At 57.8% G+C, this 19,955-nt stretch overlaps 2 protein-coding genes across 3 annotated transcripts in view; both read right to left on the bottom strand.

Annotated features, from left to right (window-relative positions):
• Positions 1-415: 415 nt before the first annotated feature.
• On the bottom strand, positions 416-14,211 carry MFNG (MFNG O-fucosylpeptide 3-beta-N-acetylglucosaminyltransferase). Its single transcript, XM_090272479.1, has 8 exons — positions 13,707-14,211; positions 8,803-8,851; positions 8,362-8,464; positions 7,814-7,967; positions 4,913-4,998; positions 4,490-4,655; positions 2,743-2,828; positions 416-1,368 (listed from the first exon to the last, which is right to left on the bottom strand). Exons 1-8 carry the CDS (start codon positions 13,959-13,961, stop codon positions 1,302-1,304), a joined length of 966 nt encoding a protein of 321 aa, XP_090128605.1. The 5' UTR covers positions 13,962-14,211; the 3' UTR covers positions 416-1,301.
• Positions 14,212-16,813: 2,602 nt separating this feature from the next.
• The window catches only part of CARD10 (caspase recruitment domain family member 10), a 31,167-nt gene continuing 28,025 nt past the window's right edge, over positions 16,814-19,955 (bottom strand). Inside the window, exons 18-21 of one of the 2 annotated variants that reach the window (XM_090272478.1) lie at positions 18,865-19,023; positions 18,655-18,770; positions 18,033-18,145; positions 16,814-17,821 (exon numbers count right to left, since the gene is read on the bottom strand). In XM_090272478.1, the coding sequence (XP_090128604.1) occupies positions 17,587-17,821; positions 18,033-18,145; positions 18,655-18,770; positions 18,865-19,023 (623 nt within the window). In that variant the 3' untranslated portion in view covers positions 16,814-17,586. The other variant, XM_090272477.1, reaches the window with a different exon arrangement.

Below are 19,955 nucleotides of genomic sequence, written 5' to 3'. Positions count from 1 at the left end.
CACCACACATAAACCTACGCAGACATGTGTAGAAGGGCACATGCCGCACACATACCTGTCACACTGTGACTCTCACACACTAAAGGCAGTCACCATTCACTGAGCCAGACTCCTTTCTCTGTGCCAGGCTCCATGCTATTCCCTGCAAACATGGTCCCATCTCATCCCGGTAACAACCCGTGAAGAAGGCATGTCATCTACAAGAACACAAACATCTGGGCAAACAGGCTAGAGAGGCCAAGTGGATTCCCCAAGGTTCCACAGCCAGCAAGGGCAGAGCAATGATGTATAGCTTGGGACCCAAATCAATGCCACCATTATCGCTGTGACAGACAGATCAAAGACCCTGCCCTAGTCAGGAACATTTTGGCTGTAACAAAAAAAAAAAAAAAAAAAAAACTGGACCAAGAGAGAATTGAACAAATAAGGGTTTAATTTTCTTACAGAACCAGATGCTACACAAGACAGATGTGGATGATCGTCTTTCCTCATGGCAGCAGGGTGGCTGCCCCAGATCCAGACATCACCCCCACATTCACAGCTGGAAGACAGAGTACGGGGCAGCAAAACCTTCCCCAGAATCCTCTCTATTGGCTTTGCTTAGTGCACACCAGCAGACAGCTCTGACTCGAGGCAGACCTGGGGCACATGGTAACTCCTAACAGCAAGGGAAGCTGAGCAAATGAGCAAAAGAATCATCAGATTAGCTGGGACCTATTAATGACCCATGATCTGATATGGGCAGGCTGCTACTCCGCACAAAATTGGGTTCTGTTAGCAAGGCGTGGGGGTAGGGAGCTGGCAGCTGGTCAGTAGCAGTATCTGCCACAGAGCCTGCATTCTGCCACTGCTCCACCTAGGTCCCCTCAGTGGTTGGGGGTCCGGCCAAGGGATTCCGAAGTGGGTGGCCCAGTGCGTGACCCCAGGGGAATGGCTGAGAGACCAGAGCTGGGGGTGGAGGCCATACCCGACCCAGGGGCTCATGTAATTCCCTGAAGGTTAGGACTCGGAGGGTTAGCCCAGCTCAATGCCCACCACCCTATTAATTTCAACCACCCAGGGTCCATGGGAGCCCAGCCCCCGGGGCCTCTCTGGCCTTCACCTGGGCCCAGGGTCCCAGCTCCCAGGAGTCTGGGATGCCTTCACCACCAGTGACCGTCCAATCCTGGGCTTGTCCACCACTTGGAGGCCCTTCCAGGGACTACCCAGCCCCAGGCACTTGCCACAGGCCCTCAGGGCTGCCTTGGGAGACGAGGGACAACCAGAGGCCTCAGCTCAACTGTCACCCAGCAGTTCAGGATTCATCGGGCCACCAGCTGTGGGCACCAAGGAGTGTCCGGGTAGAGGAGACAATGGAGGGAGCGGAACCTATGGAGAGATCAGACATGGACAAGACCGTCGCCCCACTCCTGCCCTCACCCCATGGGCCCCTGGGGGAGCGCATGTCACAAAGATGGTTTGGAGTAAGGTTTCTCCACCTCAGCACTATTAACACTCGGGGCCTGTTAATTCTTCGCTGTGGGGGTTGTCCTGTCCGTTGTAGGATGTTTAGCATCAGCCCTGGACTCTACCCACTAGATTCCAGTAGCATCTCCCTGAGTCGTAACATTAAAAAAAGTCTCCAGACGTTGCCAAATGTCCTCAGGGGGCAAAACGGTCCCTGGTTGGGAACCACTGGTTTAGAGAGACTTCAAAGGCCAGAGAACCCATAAAGAGACCACAGCTGAGACTGGGCCATCTAACCCTACATGGCTGAGTCCCCAGTTGGCTTCAGCACCATGGGCAGAAACCCATGGATACTAAAATCTTCAGGCTTAGGGAATTTAACATCCATCTTAAGCCTCTGGGCAGTATAGCCATAGTGGGCACACCTCCACTGATGGGGAGCTCACGCCATTAGAAGGCAGCTCCCTGGCCCCACAGCCCCCAGAGGAGTTGTGGGCCTTCTGCCCCCAGACAGACAGTTCTGCAGAATGTCAGAGCCAGAAAGCCTGCTTTCCCCAGGGGGTACATACTCCAGATAAATCCAAAGTCCAGACACAAAGCCTAGTGGGGAGGGAGAGTCCCCCGTCACCTCCCCAAGTGAATCTGATGACACCCTCTTGTCTTCTCCCACTTCCCAGTCACACCTTCTTCCTTAACTTCCGTGAACAGGTCTCGTCCCCTCCTGCCACCGTATATCACCGGCTGCACACTGAGCTGCTGCACAGCAATCAGGGGCTGAGCTGAACAGCCCTAACCAACCTGTGGCCAGTTTAGGGGCAGAACTGGGAGCCCAGGTGACATCTCAGCCCCCATTCCAACCCTCTGCTGACCAGAAAGAACCACTGAAGAGTATCAGGGAACCAGAGAGCACAGAAAAGATCAAATTAAAACTCCCCATCAGTGCCTGGAGGTCCTCCATGAGAGCAGCCCCTTTACTTAGCAAAGACATTTCAGTCTTCCAGGGGTTCCTGAAGACTCCCAGAGGATCAGAATGGGAAAGCCATTCAGATCCACAACACCCAGCCTCCTTGTGGTACAAAATGGAGAGATTATGGCCCAGAGAGGGCAAGGCATTTGCCCAAGATCACACAGCCAGCCAGTGGTGGAGCAAGGACTGAAATCCATGCCCTTCCCTCCCAGCCCTGTGCTGTCAGCCCCAGGGCCTCTCTCACCACCCTCCCTCCCCGCTCTCCCACCTTTGGGTTCCTAGGCTCAGCCTCCATTCCTCCCACTCTACAGTTTCAGCCCCAGACCCACCTGGAAGGGTCCTCCTCAGGGGAGAAGGGGCCCTGTAGCTTAATGACATTGAGCTTTCCCTCAAAGACACCGTAGCTGAGGGTGACCTGGGCAGGGAGAAGCAAAGAAGAGAGGGAAGGGTTGGGTGGTGTTCCACTGGAGACCCCACAAGGGGGCAGATTTGGGGGGAGCAGGAAGGTGCACTAGGCATTTTGAGGGCACAGAAGCCTGCCTCTGCACCCGAAACCCCATTAGCAGTGGGCGCTTTGCTGAGGAGCCCACCCAACACCCCTCCCCCCAGTACTTTAAGTTTTAGAGCACCTTTAGCCCAAATCCCATATCTGCAGGTTGGGAAGGTGAGGCTGAAGAGGGAAGGCACCTTTCCGTAAGCTGTGTGCCTGCGTGGAGGCTCCCCGAGACTCACCACGGGGCCCTGGCAAATTCTTCTCCCCCCACCCCAGAGCCTCGGGTTCTCCATAAGCAACGAGAAATTGGGAATAATGACCCCAGTAGAGAGACTATCAAGGACAATGGTTAAGGATTAGCGCAGAGGCCACCCAACCAGGGTTCAAAACTCCCTCTGCCATGATTAGCTCCACTCTCTGGGCCTCAGCTTCTTCATCTGTAGGATGGAGATAATGTTAGTACCAACCTCACGTGAAGTTGTGAGGAACCAGAGAGTGAGAGAAGATAAAGCCCCCAGTGTGGTGTCTGGCACAATGGGTGCTCTGGAAACCCCATTAGAGTGCTAGGGTGCCTTCGTTTTGGATGTCCAAAACCTGCCCCCATTTCCTGGTTCTGGGCCCTGAGGTCCTAATGAGACCAACCCCACACCCCAGTTCTAGGCCTTGCCAATCTAGATGAACTCTAGGTGCTGGTAGGAGACAGGTCATGTGATCCAAGCAGGCCACCTGACCAGGGAGTACCAGCCTGGGCATCTGGCAGAAGCAGGCACTCTCCTCCTCTGGCTGAGAGAAACCTGGGCCTGCCATCACACCCGCAAGAGGACAGAGCCTGCCTGAGACAGAGGCCAGCCTGGGGAAAGGCAGATGGAAGAGGGGACAGAGTCCCAGCACCCAGACCCATCCAAATCCACTCGTCAGGCCAAGCCCTCAGCTTCTCACGTGCGCAGGCCCGTAACTGTCCTTTTTTTGTTTATCCAGTCTGTGTGCTTCGCTATCTCTTGTGGCCAAAAGGGTTCTGACTCGCACTATTGGGTGGCAGATCCCAGAGGCCTCCCAGCCAGGACCACCTACAGGGCTGGAAACCCAGGAGCTGGAGCAGAGCATCTGCAGGTCAGTGCCAGTGGGACCTCAGCAGAGTCATCAGCTGTCAGGGGAGGGGACACTGCACTGGAGGGCCCTCACCAAAGACCTGGTCCTTCCCGGTAACATCTGGGTTGGAAGGGAAAGCAGTGAGCAGGGAACAGAGAAGCTCTGATGAAGGAAGGGGCTGCTAATGGGCCAAGTTGGAAAGGACAGGCCAGCCCCGTCGGAGGGATGTGGGGAGGGCAGAAGCCTGGAGAAAGGAGAGGGGGATGGGATGTAGTGGGTTGGAAGCAAGGCAAGCTTCACCTCGTCTGTGCGGCTCCTTCCAGCTGGCACTTGGGGACCAGACCACAGAATTTTAGCATCACACCCTTGAGGTTTGAAGGTAGAGAGCTACTGTATGCCGTTAAGGGGGTCCTTTCCCTCAGTTTCCCCACCCATAGGGGATAGCCCAAGCACAAACACCTCCCCCACTGCCACCTGCTCTGAGGCCGGCTCACCTGCTCCAGGAGCTGGGCAGCCCCCAGCAGTTGCAGGGTCTCCAGGTGGGAGTGGAAGAGCGGGCTGGGCTGCAGGTGGCCCCCCAGCTTGCACTCAATTATGTAGCCCACAGTGCAGTCATCAGGCAGCCGGATGAGTGCAGATGTGTCCACGAAGCGGCGGCCGCTGAGAGACAGAGCCATGCTAAGGCCCCTGGCCCGCACCCTCAACACCCAGAGCGCACCCTGCCGCCCAGAAGGCCCTCCCTGGGACCAGATGGCAGAGCAGAGCTCGGCTCTAGCATGTGCCCCCTCCTGCGTACTGTGTGACCTCCTGAGCTCTCACTCAAGTCCTTCCTGCTGCAAAGTTCCTCTCCACACACCAAGGACCACCTGCTCTCAGCAGCCCCTACCCTCCCCCACCCACCTGGGGTCTCTGCTTACCTGGCCCATGGCACCATCTTTAAAGCCAGTTTGCGGTTGATGCAGAAGCCAGCGCCCCCAGTGGCGAACCAGAACTGTACCAGCCTCTAGGGGGAGAGGAGGGGAGAGCCAAGGTGCAGAGTGAGCCTGGGGTGGGGGTGGGTGGGGGCAACATTCGGGCCACCCCTCACCCCCAGCTGGCATGGCCCCAGAGCTTTTGATGTCATACTCCCCTGGAGTGTTGCTATAGCCTAACATTATTGTGCCCATTTTACAGACCAGGAAAGCGAGACCCAAAGTCACATAGCTAATTAAGAGTGATGGGGACACCAGTTAGACCCCAATCTGGCTGGGTTCTGGTTAAAGAGGGAACGTGTGCTGTCTGCCCTGCACACCTTACCCCCCTCCGCATGCGGTTTAGGAAGGGCTTCCAAACAGCACCGGCTCCCCCAGGCCACAGAGGCGGGCAGGTGCCCCAGAAAGGACCACAGGGTCATACCCACACCCCTGACCTGGCGATTGGCTCAGCACAGGCACAGAACTCAGGCCGGCCAGCCAAAGTCCCTCCCTGAGTGTCATATGCTAGCTGTGAGGAAGGGATGCTTTCAGCAGGAGCTCAAGCTGTAACCCTGATGCCACCTACATGGGGACACATACACCGGCTGTCGCCAGTCGTAATTGCTGGGGCCAAGAAAGCTTTTCCACAAAAGGAGAGAATGAGACCTCTCACTGAGTAAAGAGAACAGACAGGCCTGTGAGCCCCTGAAGCCAGCAAACCCCTTGACATCTCCATCTCAGGAACCAGTAGCATCCCTTTGGGGTTTAAACCACTCTCTGCGCCAGCCCAACCTCACCAAGGCCTCTTCCAGCGCCCCTGTGAGGACCCATGAAGTCCCCCATGAATCTCTCAAAGGCTTTGGAGTAACGTTGCACCCTTTCAGCGGTTACTTCTCCCAAGCACGCGGCTGTTGCTTCCCTGATGCACATGCCCTGGGTTGCATCTCCCACGATGCAGCAGTGACAGGAACCCTGGGCAGGCAGCCGGGAAGCCCGATACTGGGTTCCCCACTTCCTTCACTTTGAGAAAGTCACCGCCCCTCTCTGGGCCTGAGTTGTCACCTGTGCGTGCAACATTGGCCCTAAGTTCTGAAATCTGATGGTTCCCCTGACCCAGAGGTGTCCTCCTCCTGAAAATCGCTATGAGCTGACTTCTGGAAACGCTGCCCTCTTAGAGGGAGGGCAGGGCTCAGCAAGCAGAATAAATGGTTCTTAAGGACCTAACACACAGGAGACGTCTAACGAATGCTTGTTTAGTGAATTAATGAGTGCATGGCTTCTGCTCCCAGACAATTAGAGTAACAGCAGCAGCAGCAACGTAACTACCTAATCCGGAGCACTGATGGGGCCTGGCTAAGGGCCGTGCCGCAGATGAAGGCACCCAGGCGCACAGAAGTGAGGCCACTTGCCTGAGGTCCCAGAGCTGGGACTCGCCCCAAACCAGAGCTCCTGCCCTTTTTGCTGTGTCACCCTGGAGGACCCCAGGGTCTGACCCAGCCGGGACACCTTGGGGCAGAGTCCTGGCATCCCACTGGTGGGGTGTGTGCCAAGGAGGGAGGGCCTTCATGTGCGTTGTGGGGGCCTGGGCCTGGGGCGCCCTGCAGTGTGCTGAACCTGCACTGGCAGATCTGGGCCCCGAGATGAAGGCTGAGCTGAGTCAGGTCCTGACCGCCAGCACTTCCTAGTGTCTGTTACATACCAGGTCCCATTCCAAGCACTTGGAGAAAAGCCACTTAACTCTTCTTTTGCTCACAGCCACCCTATGAAGAAGGGACTATTATCACCCATTTCACAGATGAGAAAACTGAGGCACAGAGAAGGGAGGTCACTTCAATCAAGGTCACAAAGCCAAGGGCTGGCAGGGCTGGCATGTGAACCCTGGGAGCCTGGCTCCAGAGCAGAGCTCTCCACCTCTGAGGTTGGGGTCGGGGGTGAGGTGGTTTGGGAGCCCAGGCACCCCTCAGCTCACCTGAGATCCACTCACAGACACACACCCTGGGGCCCAGGAGGATTTAATTAGGACTCAGAGGCTCATTAGCTGCTGATAATTAAGGTTTCGTGCTTCCTGCTCTCTTGGTTTCCCTAATGAAGCAGATGGTGACCGAGGGAGGGGATCAGCCCCCCTGCAGGCCCTGCCTCTAGATAAGCAGCCTGCTGACCTGCCTTTTCCTGGGGCCTGGCCTCCCAACACCAGCAGCCTGGTGGCGTCCTGGGGACAGGTGGAAAGCCATGCCACATACGCGTACTAAGAAACTCTTTGTTCATCTGAAAGTCAAATTTAACAGGTATCCTGGGTTTTGTTTCCTTGTTTTCTAAACCTGGCAACCCTAATCTGTGTCCATCCAGGTCCGGAGCAGCAACTGGGGCTGGGGACCCTGCTGCGCCAGGTGTCAAGTCTTCCGTTGCTGGTTAGTGAAGTCTGGAGGGAGGGGGATGCCCAGGGGAGGGGAGCGCTCGGGGGCTTGAGCCCAAGGCAGCTAACAGCCGGCCCGGCAGTGCTCAGTGCTGTAACAACCCGCACAATGCAGGACACCCCCGGTGGCTAGGGGCGCCTCAGCTCAGCCCCACACTCACTGTGTGACCAGGACGGGCCACTGCTCCTCAAGGACTGAGGCCCTACTATGTGCCAGTCTCTCTGCCTTACCAGCATTATCTAAGTCTCCCCATTCCACAGAGGAGGAGCCTGAGGATCAGAGGCAAGGCCACCAGCCCAAACCCACAGCCGTGAGGCCAAATCTGAAACCCAGAAAACCCACCGGTTCCTCCACAGCCCTGCCCCCAGCATAGCCCCAGCCCCACACCCACGCGGCACAGGCTGGCCCCTGGCCAGCGGCCGATGCCCCAAGATGTCAAGGCAGGACACACCGTGCGATTGTGAGGCTGCGGCTCAGAAGCGTGGATGGGCCGGTTCAGGCTGGGCCGACCTATGTAGACATCAAGGGTCAATGGGAGGTCTTTTAGCAGCTTCAGCAGCGCCCTTGCATTTACATAGTTGTCGTCATCCACGTGGCAGAACCACCTGTGGGGATGGAAGGGGGACAATGAGCTCGGAGGGGGCTTCCCCCAGGGCTGCTGGCCACTGTGCCCCTGTAATCAATGAATGAACAGTCGAGGGGTGGCTCCCAATTAGGATAACCGTTCTGTGCCAGGCAGCATCTCGTGTAAGCTTTTGAAGGCAGTGTGGGGACTAAGGCTCAGAAAGGTACAGGCACTTGCCCCAGGTCACACAGCCAGTGAATGGCATGATTTGAACCTAGACCATCTGACCAAAGACTAACCACACGAGGCCCTACATGATGAAATCCACAGGACCCAGCCAACTTCCCTTTTTCCCTTTTTTGACACATCACCCCATTCAGGAAGTAGCCTGAGGCAAAGGTGACACCTGCCCCCAGAGACCCAGAGGCACTCACCTCAGTCCACTGACCAAGAAGGCATCAAACTCAGCAGCCATCTTGCAGGACAGGGCGGGGTGGCTGTGCTCCGCAGAGCAGTTGGTGACCACAAGGTGGGGCCCTGCAGAGGCGAGGACCAGTCAGAGGCCCCTGCCCAGAGACCACTCCCCCCACCCCCGCCCAGCTCTTCCTACGCACGCTGTGACAATGCAGAGCTTTACACATGGGGAAACTGAGGTTGGGGAGGGCTGACCTGCCCCGGACCCCAGGGCTGATGGACGGTAGGCTGCGCTGGGACACCCGTGTCCTGGGTCTCATCTGACACAGCCCCACCCCACCCCATCCCCATTTCCAGGGAAGAAGCCCCCTTGCTCTCCTGGGCAGAGGGGAATCCCCACATGTTTCCTGGGAACTCCCAAGCCAGGGGACAGCCACACCACCCAGGCCAAGCAGAGTTACCCAGTCTCTCCTGGAGGCCTTCATCCCGGCTGTCAGTGAAGACAAATGTCTGCAAAGAAGAAAGAGGTGTCAGAACTGGGCTCAGCCCAGGGTAATGCGGTGATGAGAGGGAAGCCCCAGCCCACCACAGCCAAGCCCCCTGAAGTCCACCCATCCAGATACATCCACACCCAGCAGACCTCTGTCCTCTTTCAGTGACGGACACCCACTCCTCTCACAGTCATGCACACGCCCTTAAGATAACATGACTTTCTCAGCTACCCCCTCATACAACACACACACATACACACACACACACACACACACACACACTGTGGAGCCAAAAAATATTAATATGTTTCCTCCCACCTTCTAAGCTCTTCTAGTTGGGCTACTAATCAAATTAACCAAGACAGAGTAACAGGGAGAACACGCTGGTGATAGGACACATTTGGACGCAGGAGAGGGCAAGGGGCGGGGCGCGGAGGTATTAGATTTCTGAAGTGTGAATGGGTCACTGACGTGTAGTTAAGAAAGAACAGAACGCACACGGCAGGAAAGCCCTTGTTTGGGCAGCTCAGCGACCCTGACACACGGGGGTATCTAGCTAAGAGACTTCAGGTCCTCCTGCTGGGGTGAAGATTCTTAAGGTGATTAAGCCAAGGCTCCTGAGAGCAGGCTTCTCTGGCGGGAGAGGGGGGAGGGTCAAAGGCTCCCTCTGAGTCTTGTTTCTTAATAAACAGCTTAAAATCAATATCCCAAAGAGCAGCTTCAGCGTGGCAGGCTTCGGCGCCCTTCACAGCCCAGCTTTTGTTGACACACAGCCTCACTGTGTACACCCGCCCAGCCGGCTCGCTTACCCCCGGCCGCCTTAGGGACCAGCACTCCTAGGGGCCCGATCAGTCACGCGGCCTGGGCAGAATCACACCCTCTTTTTTCTTCTTGTCCCCCCGTCACACCCCCCCCACACCACACACACACAGAGTTCCATCTGGCTCCTTCACAATCACACAGACACAGCCCTAAACCCCAGCAGGGCACAGGCTCTGTGAGGAGGCCCCCACGCCAGGACACGCACGGCACCGCTTTGGGAGGCAGCCACAACTTCCACGGCAGGAGCCCCAACGCAGCGCAGACACCTCCCCGACACAGAGCAGACGCCTTACCTTGAGACCCAGCCCGGCTCTCCCAGCCTGGGCAGGCACGCACTGTTTTCACCCTCCCGGTCCCTGAGAGTCACACTAAGCGTGGAGACAGGTGTTGTGTCTGTCCCCATCACAGAGGGCAGAATTGAGGCTGAGGGACGGAGCACGGCTGTGCAGCTGGCAAGTGCCGAGCTGGGTTCAGACCCACAGGCCTGGCCCCTACCCCCCACCCCCGCTCTCCAATCCCACCATGGCCACGACACACCTCTGGGGTGGGCTCCTCAGCCTCGGGCCTCAAGAATGAGGTCCAAGCTCCCCCAGACCTATACTTTCTCTCAGTCTCCTCATCTTACTGGGACTCAACACCTTGGGGTCTCCTCTTTCTCTCACTGCCCCCCCATCCAATCTGTCAGCAAATTCTGTCCAGCCAACCTTTAAATGACCCAGGATGCAACCCCCCCCCGCCAGCAGCTGCGGCCACGGCCATGCTGCGGTCCAGCCCACCCTCCCTGGTCACCTCTACCTGCTTTGCAGCAGCCACCTGTTCCCTGGGCTCTGTCCTGTCCCCAACTCCATGTCTGTCTCCAACACGACCCCCAAGGGAGCCAGTAAAATAAGTCAGGCCTTTCTTCCCCTTCTCCCTGATGAACTTGTACCACCAAACAGCCACCAGATGGAGGAATATTCTAGAGTCTGGAGCATGAGCCAAATGGGCCCGGGAATGTTTGTTGATGGACTGGTCAGCTGGAATGAATGGGTTGGGGGAGGGAGAAAGGAGGGGTCCCACGGCAGGGCCTAGGGGCTGGGCAGGGAGCATGGGGATCCTAAGGTTGGCACAGAGCACTGGGCAGTTTCCTCTGAGCAAGGGTTCCATTGGATTTGTTTAAGGAGGGGCCCCGACAATGGTTAAAACCTTGCAGGAAAACAAAGGGACAGGCGTCCTCCTGGGGGAAGGGAGGGGGTTGGCTGGAGGGCCATCTGCTCCAGAGAAGGGGAGGTGGGGCCGGCCCTGCTCCCCCATGCCTCCCACCCCAGCCCCGCCCCAGCTTTGGAAAGGACTGTGGGGAAGAGAAAGGCTCCTCTTGGATCACAGAACATGCCTCCTCCAGCCCACCCCCTCTGCCTGGGACAAAGGCCGGCGCACGAGCTCCAGTCTGCTGCCACAAAGGGCCACCTGCCACCAGGCCGCCCTTAACCAGCTGGGGTGGGCGCCCAGCCCTGGAGTTAACCAGCTCAGGACCCCTCCTGAGGGCAGAGCTGAGAGAGGCTCCAAGACCCTCCCATCCTGTGCAGATGGAGAAACTGAGGGCCAAGGTCACAGAGACCCATGAGCCCAAGGGTGGAGATGAAGGGAGCCCAGATGTGGGTCCCCCTGTGTCCCCTCCTCTTTCTCTGTTTGAGCGTCTTTCCTTGGTTCAACTCTGCCGTCAAAAACAGGACTCCAGACTCTGCCCCTGGCTCTGGGGGGTAAGGGCGGGCGTTCAACTGAGGGAATTCCCCTCCTGCCTCTGCTGGCTTACCTGTGCTCAGTTTTCTTGCCTGTGAAATGGGAATAGCAACAGTGTCGGCCAGGGACGCCTCCCCTCACCCCTTTTACTCTCCTGCCTGGTCAGATCATTCAGATGACATACAGCAGATTAACAGGAGAAAATCAAACCTGAATACCTGCACACAGGGACTTCATGAGAGCGTGAAAATTCCCAAAGCAGTGTCTGGACTAAAGGCGGGAGGCAGGCAATTCCCAGGGAGATGAGGAGGGGCAAACAGTTGGTCAACCAATTCTTGCAGGGCCACCCAGAAATAATGGGACAGAAAAGGGGGATCTAGCGAACAGATTTTGCTCCAGTCCTCCCCGTCAGTCACACTTCATTCAACTACGCTAAGGTGACAGGGCGAAGGTCCCCTTCCTGAAGCAGCTTTTTGTACCCGAAACCCTATAGGCAGGAAAGACTGAGACCTAAACCTCTTCCTGAGTTTGTTGGGCTCTCATTGTTTTCCATTTGAAATCATCTGCATGCCAGGGCAGCACGTTCTGGGGAGACTAGCATGTGCCGCCATCCCTGTAACAGCTGCCACCCAGGGTCGTGAGGGCTCAATAAGCGATGCCTGTGACCCACAGCCTCTCTGGTGCTGAGCAGCTGGCAGGCTCTCCCCTGGCTGCCTGCTTGGCATCTGGGATTGAATTCAGGACGCAGAGGGGTTGGCTGCTGGCCTCCCCTCCGCTCGCCTGGTCCTGCCGGCCCAGCCACCCAGGCTCTTCCCAAGCAGCTCCGGGGCCCTGGGTCTCAGCAGAGGAGGCAAGCACTTCCTCCTCTCTGGCCTCTGTTTCCTCGTCCAGGGCAAGGGCAACACCACAGTGATCAAGACAAGACAGGAAAGGACCTCAGACCACGTGAGGCCGCGCTCCCGGGTACAACACACACAGCGCCATAAACAGGAAGTTCTGTGGGGAAGGCCAGGCTCAGCGACTTCCGCAAGTAGAACCAGAATCGCCCCAAGAGGAGAAGCTGTTGTGGGGGGGGGGGGTGCCCCAGGGAAGAGCCAGGGGTGCTGGGGCCCCAGTGGGGAAAGGATTAGCCCAGGGTGCTAGGACATCAGGGCCAGGAAATCACTACGGGGAGGTGGGTGCCCGCGCCCCAGGGGGCCCTGGCTTCTTCCAGGCATCACCCCCCCCCCAACAATCCTTGGTCTCCAGGAGTCCCTAACCCACTCTGAAGGCGCAGTCACTTCCTTTCCTGAGCTACCGCCAAAGTGTGGGGACAGCGAGTGTCTGTGCATGCGCATGCATGCGTCTGTGTGTGTGTGTGAATCTGCCCCTCTACCTCCCCCAGCGATGGTTCCCAACACCCCCAAGTCACTGACTCTGCTTGAGGAGGCACTGGGAGCGGGGAGGGGAAGAGACGGAAGGGACCCAGCTTGTCAGAGCTGCCTCTGGGGAGGGACAGAAGCCACGAGCTCCTGTCACCCACAGGCCTCTCATCAGCAGTCTAGCTCTGACACTTGGCTCCATGCATGTGGCTGCATGCACATGAGGGCGCATGCGTGCATGCACACACACACACACACACGCACACACACACACACACAATCCCACATGCTGGGCAGGCCCTACCCCAACCCCCTACCCACCACTGCCTCGGCCACCAAGTCACAGCACACACCCTTCCTCCCTCCCTCGGAAGCTCCCCTACAGGAAATGAGCACAGGGGTTGCGGTGGCGCTCCCCTTGGCACACCCTGGGCACCAGAGTCATGGGGGCAGGGGCTATTAGGGATTCTAGAAGGATGTCCCCTACTCCAGTCCTCTCCCCAGCAGGCCCCACCTCAACGGTCCCCTGTCAGGGGCTCAGCCCCTGTTCTCACAGCACCCAGGGCCTGAACTGGGGGCACGTCAGCCAGGACTCCTTAGAGGCCTCTGCCCCAGATACCCAACACCCGCCATTGCCCCCAATGCCAGGCCTGGGCCAGGCGGGGCAGGAGTGAAGCCTGCACCGGAACATCCGGGGAATAGAGGGATCCCCAGGAGGGACCCAGAAGCCTGGGGCATGAGCCCAGCCTGGCGCCTAAAGAGACAGAGCAGTGGGCCTGGGGACAATGGGCTTCAGGGCTAAAATTGGGCACAAGCAGGGCCACAGAAGTCCCTGGATCCTGGGAGGATGGGGGGGGGTGGGTAGACAACTTCTCCCTCGAGACTGCCAGGGACCCCAACCCAGTAGAAAGGCCTCCATGAGTCCCTCAGGCCAGAGGCCACTCCTGGGGCCCACAGTGACCAGCTTGTCACCTGTTCCCTGGTCCTGGAGACCCACGTGTCAAGCAGCAGCTCCAGGCGAGAGCGGTGGAAGGCACCGGTCGTCTTGACCGCGATGAAGACGTCCCGCAGCTGCAACTCAAGGGGCTGAGGGCTTGGTGGGCTCAGCCTGGGGGTCTCCTGCACGCTCTTCGGGGACAGGCTCAAATGGTACCGAAGGGAGAAGAGCCCCATGCACAGAAGTGTGAAGAAGGCTCCTGCCAGGCCCCTGAGGAGCCGGCACTGCATTGGCTCTGGGACCCTCTACAGCTCAGCCCCCAAATCCCAGCTGGATGGGGAAGGGAGGCTGGTCAGGCAGGGGCCCCGGTGAAGGCAAAAGTCTGGCAGGCATCAGGGGCAGGCAAGGAGGGGAGAGGTGGGAATTGGTGCTCTGGCCCCAGAGGCCAAACCACGGCAGCCTCTCCACCTCCGCCGCCCTTCCACCAGCACTCCACCTGCTCTGGCTGCCCTCCCGCTGAAGCCCAGGCGGCTCCGGGGCTCCTGGCCCCGCCCTCCGTCCAGCACAGCCCAGGAGGCGGGGCCGGCCCATGGGAGCCCAGAGGGGGCTGAAACAGAGGCAGCTGAGGGACAGCCCCATCCCTGCCAGACGCTGCAGTGGGGGTGGGGGCAAGAACAAACCCTCCGTGGCCAGAGAGAAGGGAGGGACCCTCCAGCCTCCCACTCCAACACCTGAGCTCATCCAACACCCATTACTTTATGGTGTCCTGGTACCCAGCCTCTTAGCCTTTGCTCACACTGTTCCCCCTCCCAGATGCTCTCCCCAAGCCCTGCCATCCCCATTCATGTTCCCTCCACCAGGCTTAATTCTGTTTGGACTTTAAGGCTCAGCCCAAGGGTTTCCTCCTCCAGGAAGCCTTCTCTGATGCCCCTCTCCCAACTTCCAGGGCTCCCACAGAAGTTTGCTCAGCTCCTTTGGTCTTCACAACAGCATTAAGATTGCTATTCCCAGGTTATAGGTGAACACATAAGGCACAGAATGATCTAAAATGGCTCAGTAGCTCATGGACAGAGCCAAGTGGAACCCAGGTCTCCAGCCCACAGGAGGCTCCCTGAGGCTGCCGGACCTGCTGTGTTCTGCCATACCCCATCTCACTCAGCAGTCGCTACAGCTGCCTCTCCCCGCCAGGCCAGTGGACAGACAGAGGGCCTTCTCACTCCAGCATCCCCATCTAGTTTTGTACAAGGTCACTCACATTTCACCTTCCCCTGCTAGACCCCTGCACCGGCTCCCATCTGCCTTTTTGCTCAAAAGCTGAAGACCACACACCACCCTACAGGCCCTTTGTGAACTGGCCCCTTGTTACTTCCAACCCCACCTCCTGCTATCTTCCCCTTGCTCCCTTCACTCCAGACCCACTGGGCTTCTGGCCAGTCTGGGCACTCACCCACCTCAGGACCTTTGCACATGCTGTACTGTTCCTGCCTGGGGAACAGGCCTGCTCTCTTGAGAGCCACACATCTCACTACATCACCTCCTCAGATCTTGACATAAATGCACCTTCATCCGGAGGCTTTCCCAGACCACTTTATTTAAATTGCAATCCCTTCTCTCCAGCTAGTTCCCGGGCCCCCCAGCCTGTCCTTCCCAGGCCCCCTTTTCAACTATGTTCTCTCCATAGCACTTTTCATCTGCCAGCATCCTGCACATTTTACTTCTCTACAGTCTATCTTCCTCACAAGAATATCAGGGCAGAGATTTCATCTTTTTTTATTCACTGAATTCTGGCACACAGAACAGTGCCTGGCACATAGTAGGAGCTCAATAAATACTTGTTAAACAAACACAGTTGAATTGGGTGTGAGTTGAACTGGGCTTGCTGCACCCCAACCCTACCTTAGGGCTATGGAGAGAGTATAAAGGAAAACCAACTCTTTTGAAGCACCCTCCCTTCATAGACCATCTTCTCCAAAGAGCATCACCAAGAGATGACCCCAGGCTTTGTGCCACACAGGCCAGGGTTCAAATCCTGACTATGTGCCTCTGGGCAAGTTACTTCAGGTCTCTGAACTTTTCTTTCACCACTTATAAAATAGGGCCAAAAATACAACTTGGTAAAAAATTAAGATTTGTGGGCTCCTCCACCCTATGGAAAGGTCCCCTAACATGGGACCAGAGAAAGGCAGCTGAGCCCCTGGGTTCCCACATCTTCATCCAGATATGTGGGTCCTTAGACCGAGGACTGGGCACACAGCAAGGAGGGGAGAGGTTCATTTACCCAAATGAGAATGACCTGGTCACCTCATCCAAGGAGCCCACAGCCATCCCCAGAGACCCACCATCCTGCCCAAAGCAGAGTATGGCATGGCCAAGGAGAAGTCCCAAGGGCTGAAAGAATCCAGCAGGCTTCATGGAGATGCTGTCTGAGCCAAGAATTAGGCAGCCCCCACCCCTGAACTTCCCAGCCTCCTTTCCTACTACTTTCCAGGGGCCAAAGTCAACCCATTTTCTGCCTCTGAGTCTTTTCCCTTGAGGTTTCCTCCACCTAGTACCCCACTCCCCCAAAACCTCTCAGGGGACTGCCCAAGTTCATTATTACCAAGAACAGTTGTAGAAGGACCTAGGATAGCACATGGGCACATAGGTTCAATCAACGTTTCTTGAAGAAAGGAATCTCAAACCCCAAACTCAAGTGGCACCTTCTCCAGCAGGCCTGCCTGGATTTCTCCTATAGAAAGTGCCCATCCTCTCCCTGGAGGAGCTCTCAGGAACCCAACTGCACACTGAGGGTTTCCTCCTGATCTCCTGGACTCAGCAGCCAGGCCCCCTAAACCCCAGACCAAATCCTGCTGGCCTCAATGCCCCCACTCCAGGGGCCACTCCTTTGATGATCAGACACAAGCAGGGCTAACTGTGGGGGTGGCCTATCTGTGGGGCCCTCCTCGGTCATTCAGGGGCAGGTAAGGTGATGCCAGCACAGATGGTGGGCGGCTCCGGGATGAATCAGGAGCGAAATCTGACCCTCCCCAAGGGCAAGCGGGGACCTGAAAGGTGGTATCAGCCTGAGCTGGGGGTGGGTACAAGCTGGGAGACGGAAGGGGGACCCCAGACCAGGGATGCAAGCAAGCAAAAGGCCACCAACTTCTATGACAAAAACGATTTAATGTTCCATAATGTGCAGCTTCTGAGTGAAAAAGGCCCGTTAAACATCCACGAGCCGTACATTCTGGTGATGGAGCAGCCAGGCCCCTCCCCACCTGTCCCTCTGAGAGGGGGCAGGGCAGGGAGTGGGCGCTGTGAGAACATGGTCCTGGGTGTGCTCACTGGGAACGCAGTGCCCAAGTATCATGGGGGTGGGGGACATGACATTTACACAGGAGAGAGAACCACGGACATGTGGTTGACTAGAAGACCAAGAGGCCCAGGTGACAGTGGCCCAGGGCAGCGGCGACACCCACACGTGTGGATGTATACACAAGAAACATGAGCTGGATGGGTGGGCGTCACAAGAGGCAGGCTCAGGGCTCCTGTGAGCAGAACAAGTGGAGCCAGGGAGACCTGCTGTGCCCAGGGGTACGGACAGACACGAGCCTGCCCCGTGAGAACTTGGGTGTATAAAACTGTACATGGGAGTGAGAATCGGACGCTCCGGCTAAGCGGTGATGGACGCACACAGACCCACAAGGGGGGACACCATGACCCGGGAGCACACAGGAAGGCCCAGAGCAGCAAGTATGGGTCAGGCAGTTCCACCCGAGGGCTCCAACAGGATCACCCAGTGAGAGTCCAGGGCTGAGCCCGAGGGCCTGAGAAGCCTCTGGGCAGGGAGGACCCAGCTCCACCACAAAGACACCAGAGTCCCTGAAGGCGGCTTCCCAAGTGCGTGAGGAAGCCGCAGGCCTCAGAAGGGGCCCCTCAGGCCTCGCTGCTGCTACTGCAGGCTCGGCTGCTGCCACACTCCACCCACACGAGGCGGGCCTGCTCCTGCAGGATCCGGCCACGCACCACCTTGGCCAGCTCCTCGGAGTGGCCCCACTCGTGCGCGGGCACCTGCACCCAGGAGCAGGGCAGCCCCCAGAGCACCTGCTCCAGGTTGCGGCACTGCCGCAGCAGCTCTGAGTCCCGCCAGCCGGGCCGGCCCAGCAGGCTCCTGCCAAGAGAAGAGAGTGGGCAGTGGGCAGAGTGGGGGACAGACAGACAGACAGAGAGACAGAGAGGCAGATGAAAATGGAGTTAGAACAAGCATGGAGGAAGACAGAAAGAGACAGACGGCAAAGAAAGATGGAGAAGAGACAAACAGAGAGACAGACAGACACAGACAGCCCCGGGAAGGAGGAGGAGGTTCTGGGGCCCTGTCTCACCTGACTTCCCGAACATTCTTCTCTGTTACCTCCACGTGGATGACGATGGGGTAGATCTCATTCTGGACCAGTTCCCGCACTCCCCGAGTGCCAAGCTCCAACAGGCAGTGCTTCTTCTCAGAGGTCAAGGTCACAGTTTACTCCCAGCCCAGAGACACTAACCTTCCTGCCCCCCACCCCCAATGCAACCCCTATCCCTACTCTGCCCCCCTTCCCTGACCCTGCACTGGGCCCCAGAGCAAGCACAGCCCCCTACAGGGTCTTTCTCCCCCATCCAGAGAGACCGTGGCAGTGAGGGAAGAACCAGAAGGGAAGGCAGGAGACCTGGGGAAATAAGTCACTTTTCCCCTCCCCACCTCAGCCTCCCCATCTGTAGGATGGAACTAACCCCACCCCCACCCCTGCCCCCACCCCACCCCCATAGTCCCTGCCAGCTCTCAGGGTAGTGGAGAGTTTGAAGACAAGGAGACAAATAGATGAAATGAATCAGCCAAACACCTCAAGGGTGACCCCCATGAAGTCAACCACGCTAGCCCACCCATCCCAGGTAAGGAAAGGCCCACAGACCTGCACTCAGACTGGTTCTTGGGCCCAGAAGGGCAGCCCCCACCCCAGCACCTACCTTCCCGACAGACTCCTGGATGGTACGGATCCTGCTACCCAGCCCAGGGGTGGCAGGCCGGGCTTTGGGGGCTCCGGGTGCTGAGGGTGCGCACTGTTCCTCCCCAGAGAGACTTTCTGCAGAGCAGGGAGAAGCCAGATCAAAGGGCCAGTGGGCCTGGCCGCCCTAGGCTGCCACCCTGCCTTCCCCTTTCCAGGCACAAAGGCACACCTGCTGGGCACACTTGGAAGTCCAGCCGGGAATTGGGCAGGTCTAGCAGGTTTCGGATGAGCCGAGATGCCAGGCACTCGGGCAAGAGCACCACGGGCCGTAGGGAGGGCACCAGCAGCGGCCGCACCAGGCTGTAGGGTCGGAGGCTCCACTCTGGCTCTGTGCCAGGCGAGGGGTGCAGAAGAGATGAGGTTACAGGCAGCCCCCTCAATACTTGAAACCCCATCACCTCAAGTCCCACCATCTTTTTTTTTTTCCCTTAAGCCCTGCTGCTGTTCCCCCTGTACACACACACACACACACACACACACAAACTACCCACTCTGAAACCGTTCCAGTAGGCTCCTCCCTGATCTCTGCCTCACTCTTGCCCCCTACAGGCCACTGACCACTCTGCAGCTACGGAGAGGTTTTAAAACTAAAGTCAGATCTTGTTAACAACTCTGCTTTCAATGTGCCAGTGACTTCCCATGACTCTCAGGAAAAAGGCCACATCTTCCATGTGGCTGTCCCAGCTCTGCTAGAGCCTGGGAGCAGCGAGCCTCATGCCCCATCACACTCTACTGCTGCCTCCAATCACAGGGCCTTCTCCGCCCTGGGGAGGCCGCAGCCCCACCTGGCACCCAGCTCTACATCACAAGTGTCACACTTGACGATTATGCCCATAAGTGGAATTATGTGGCCCGCGGGCTCCTGCCTCCCCCCATCCCCAACAGGCAGTAAGCTCCAAAGGGGTGGGGACCCTGTGCCCTCCAAATGAAGCATGACAGAGCTGGCGCTGAAGTCCTCCAACTACACCACGCACAGCCAGGCCACTGTGCCTTTGCACAAGCTGTGCCCTCTTCCGGAACAAACTGCTCTTCATCCTTGAAGGCCCCAGTTCACACAATCTCCCTTCCAACCATCTCCCCTCTCCACCCTCTCCTCCCCGCCCCTCAGAACTGCGACTCCCTATCTGGGCTCCCCCAGCCCCTTCTCCCTGACCTGGCCCCAAGCCTCACCCTACTGCCTCCAGGAACCCATTCTGGGGTCATGGCACAGCACGTGCTCTGCCAGACAAGACAGGCCTGAGCTCATGCGCACCCTACACT

The sequence above is a fragment of the Furipterus horrens genome, unplaced genomic scaffold (assembly GCF_987537825.1).
Source record: "Furipterus horrens unplaced genomic scaffold, mFurHor1.1.pri manual_scaffold_4, whole genome shotgun sequence".
Classification (NCBI taxonomy): domain Eukaryota; kingdom Metazoa; phylum Chordata; class Mammalia; order Chiroptera; family Furipteridae; genus Furipterus; species Furipterus horrens.
Note: the sequence above shows the minus strand (reverse complement) of the source record. Positions and strands in the feature narration are given on the sequence as shown.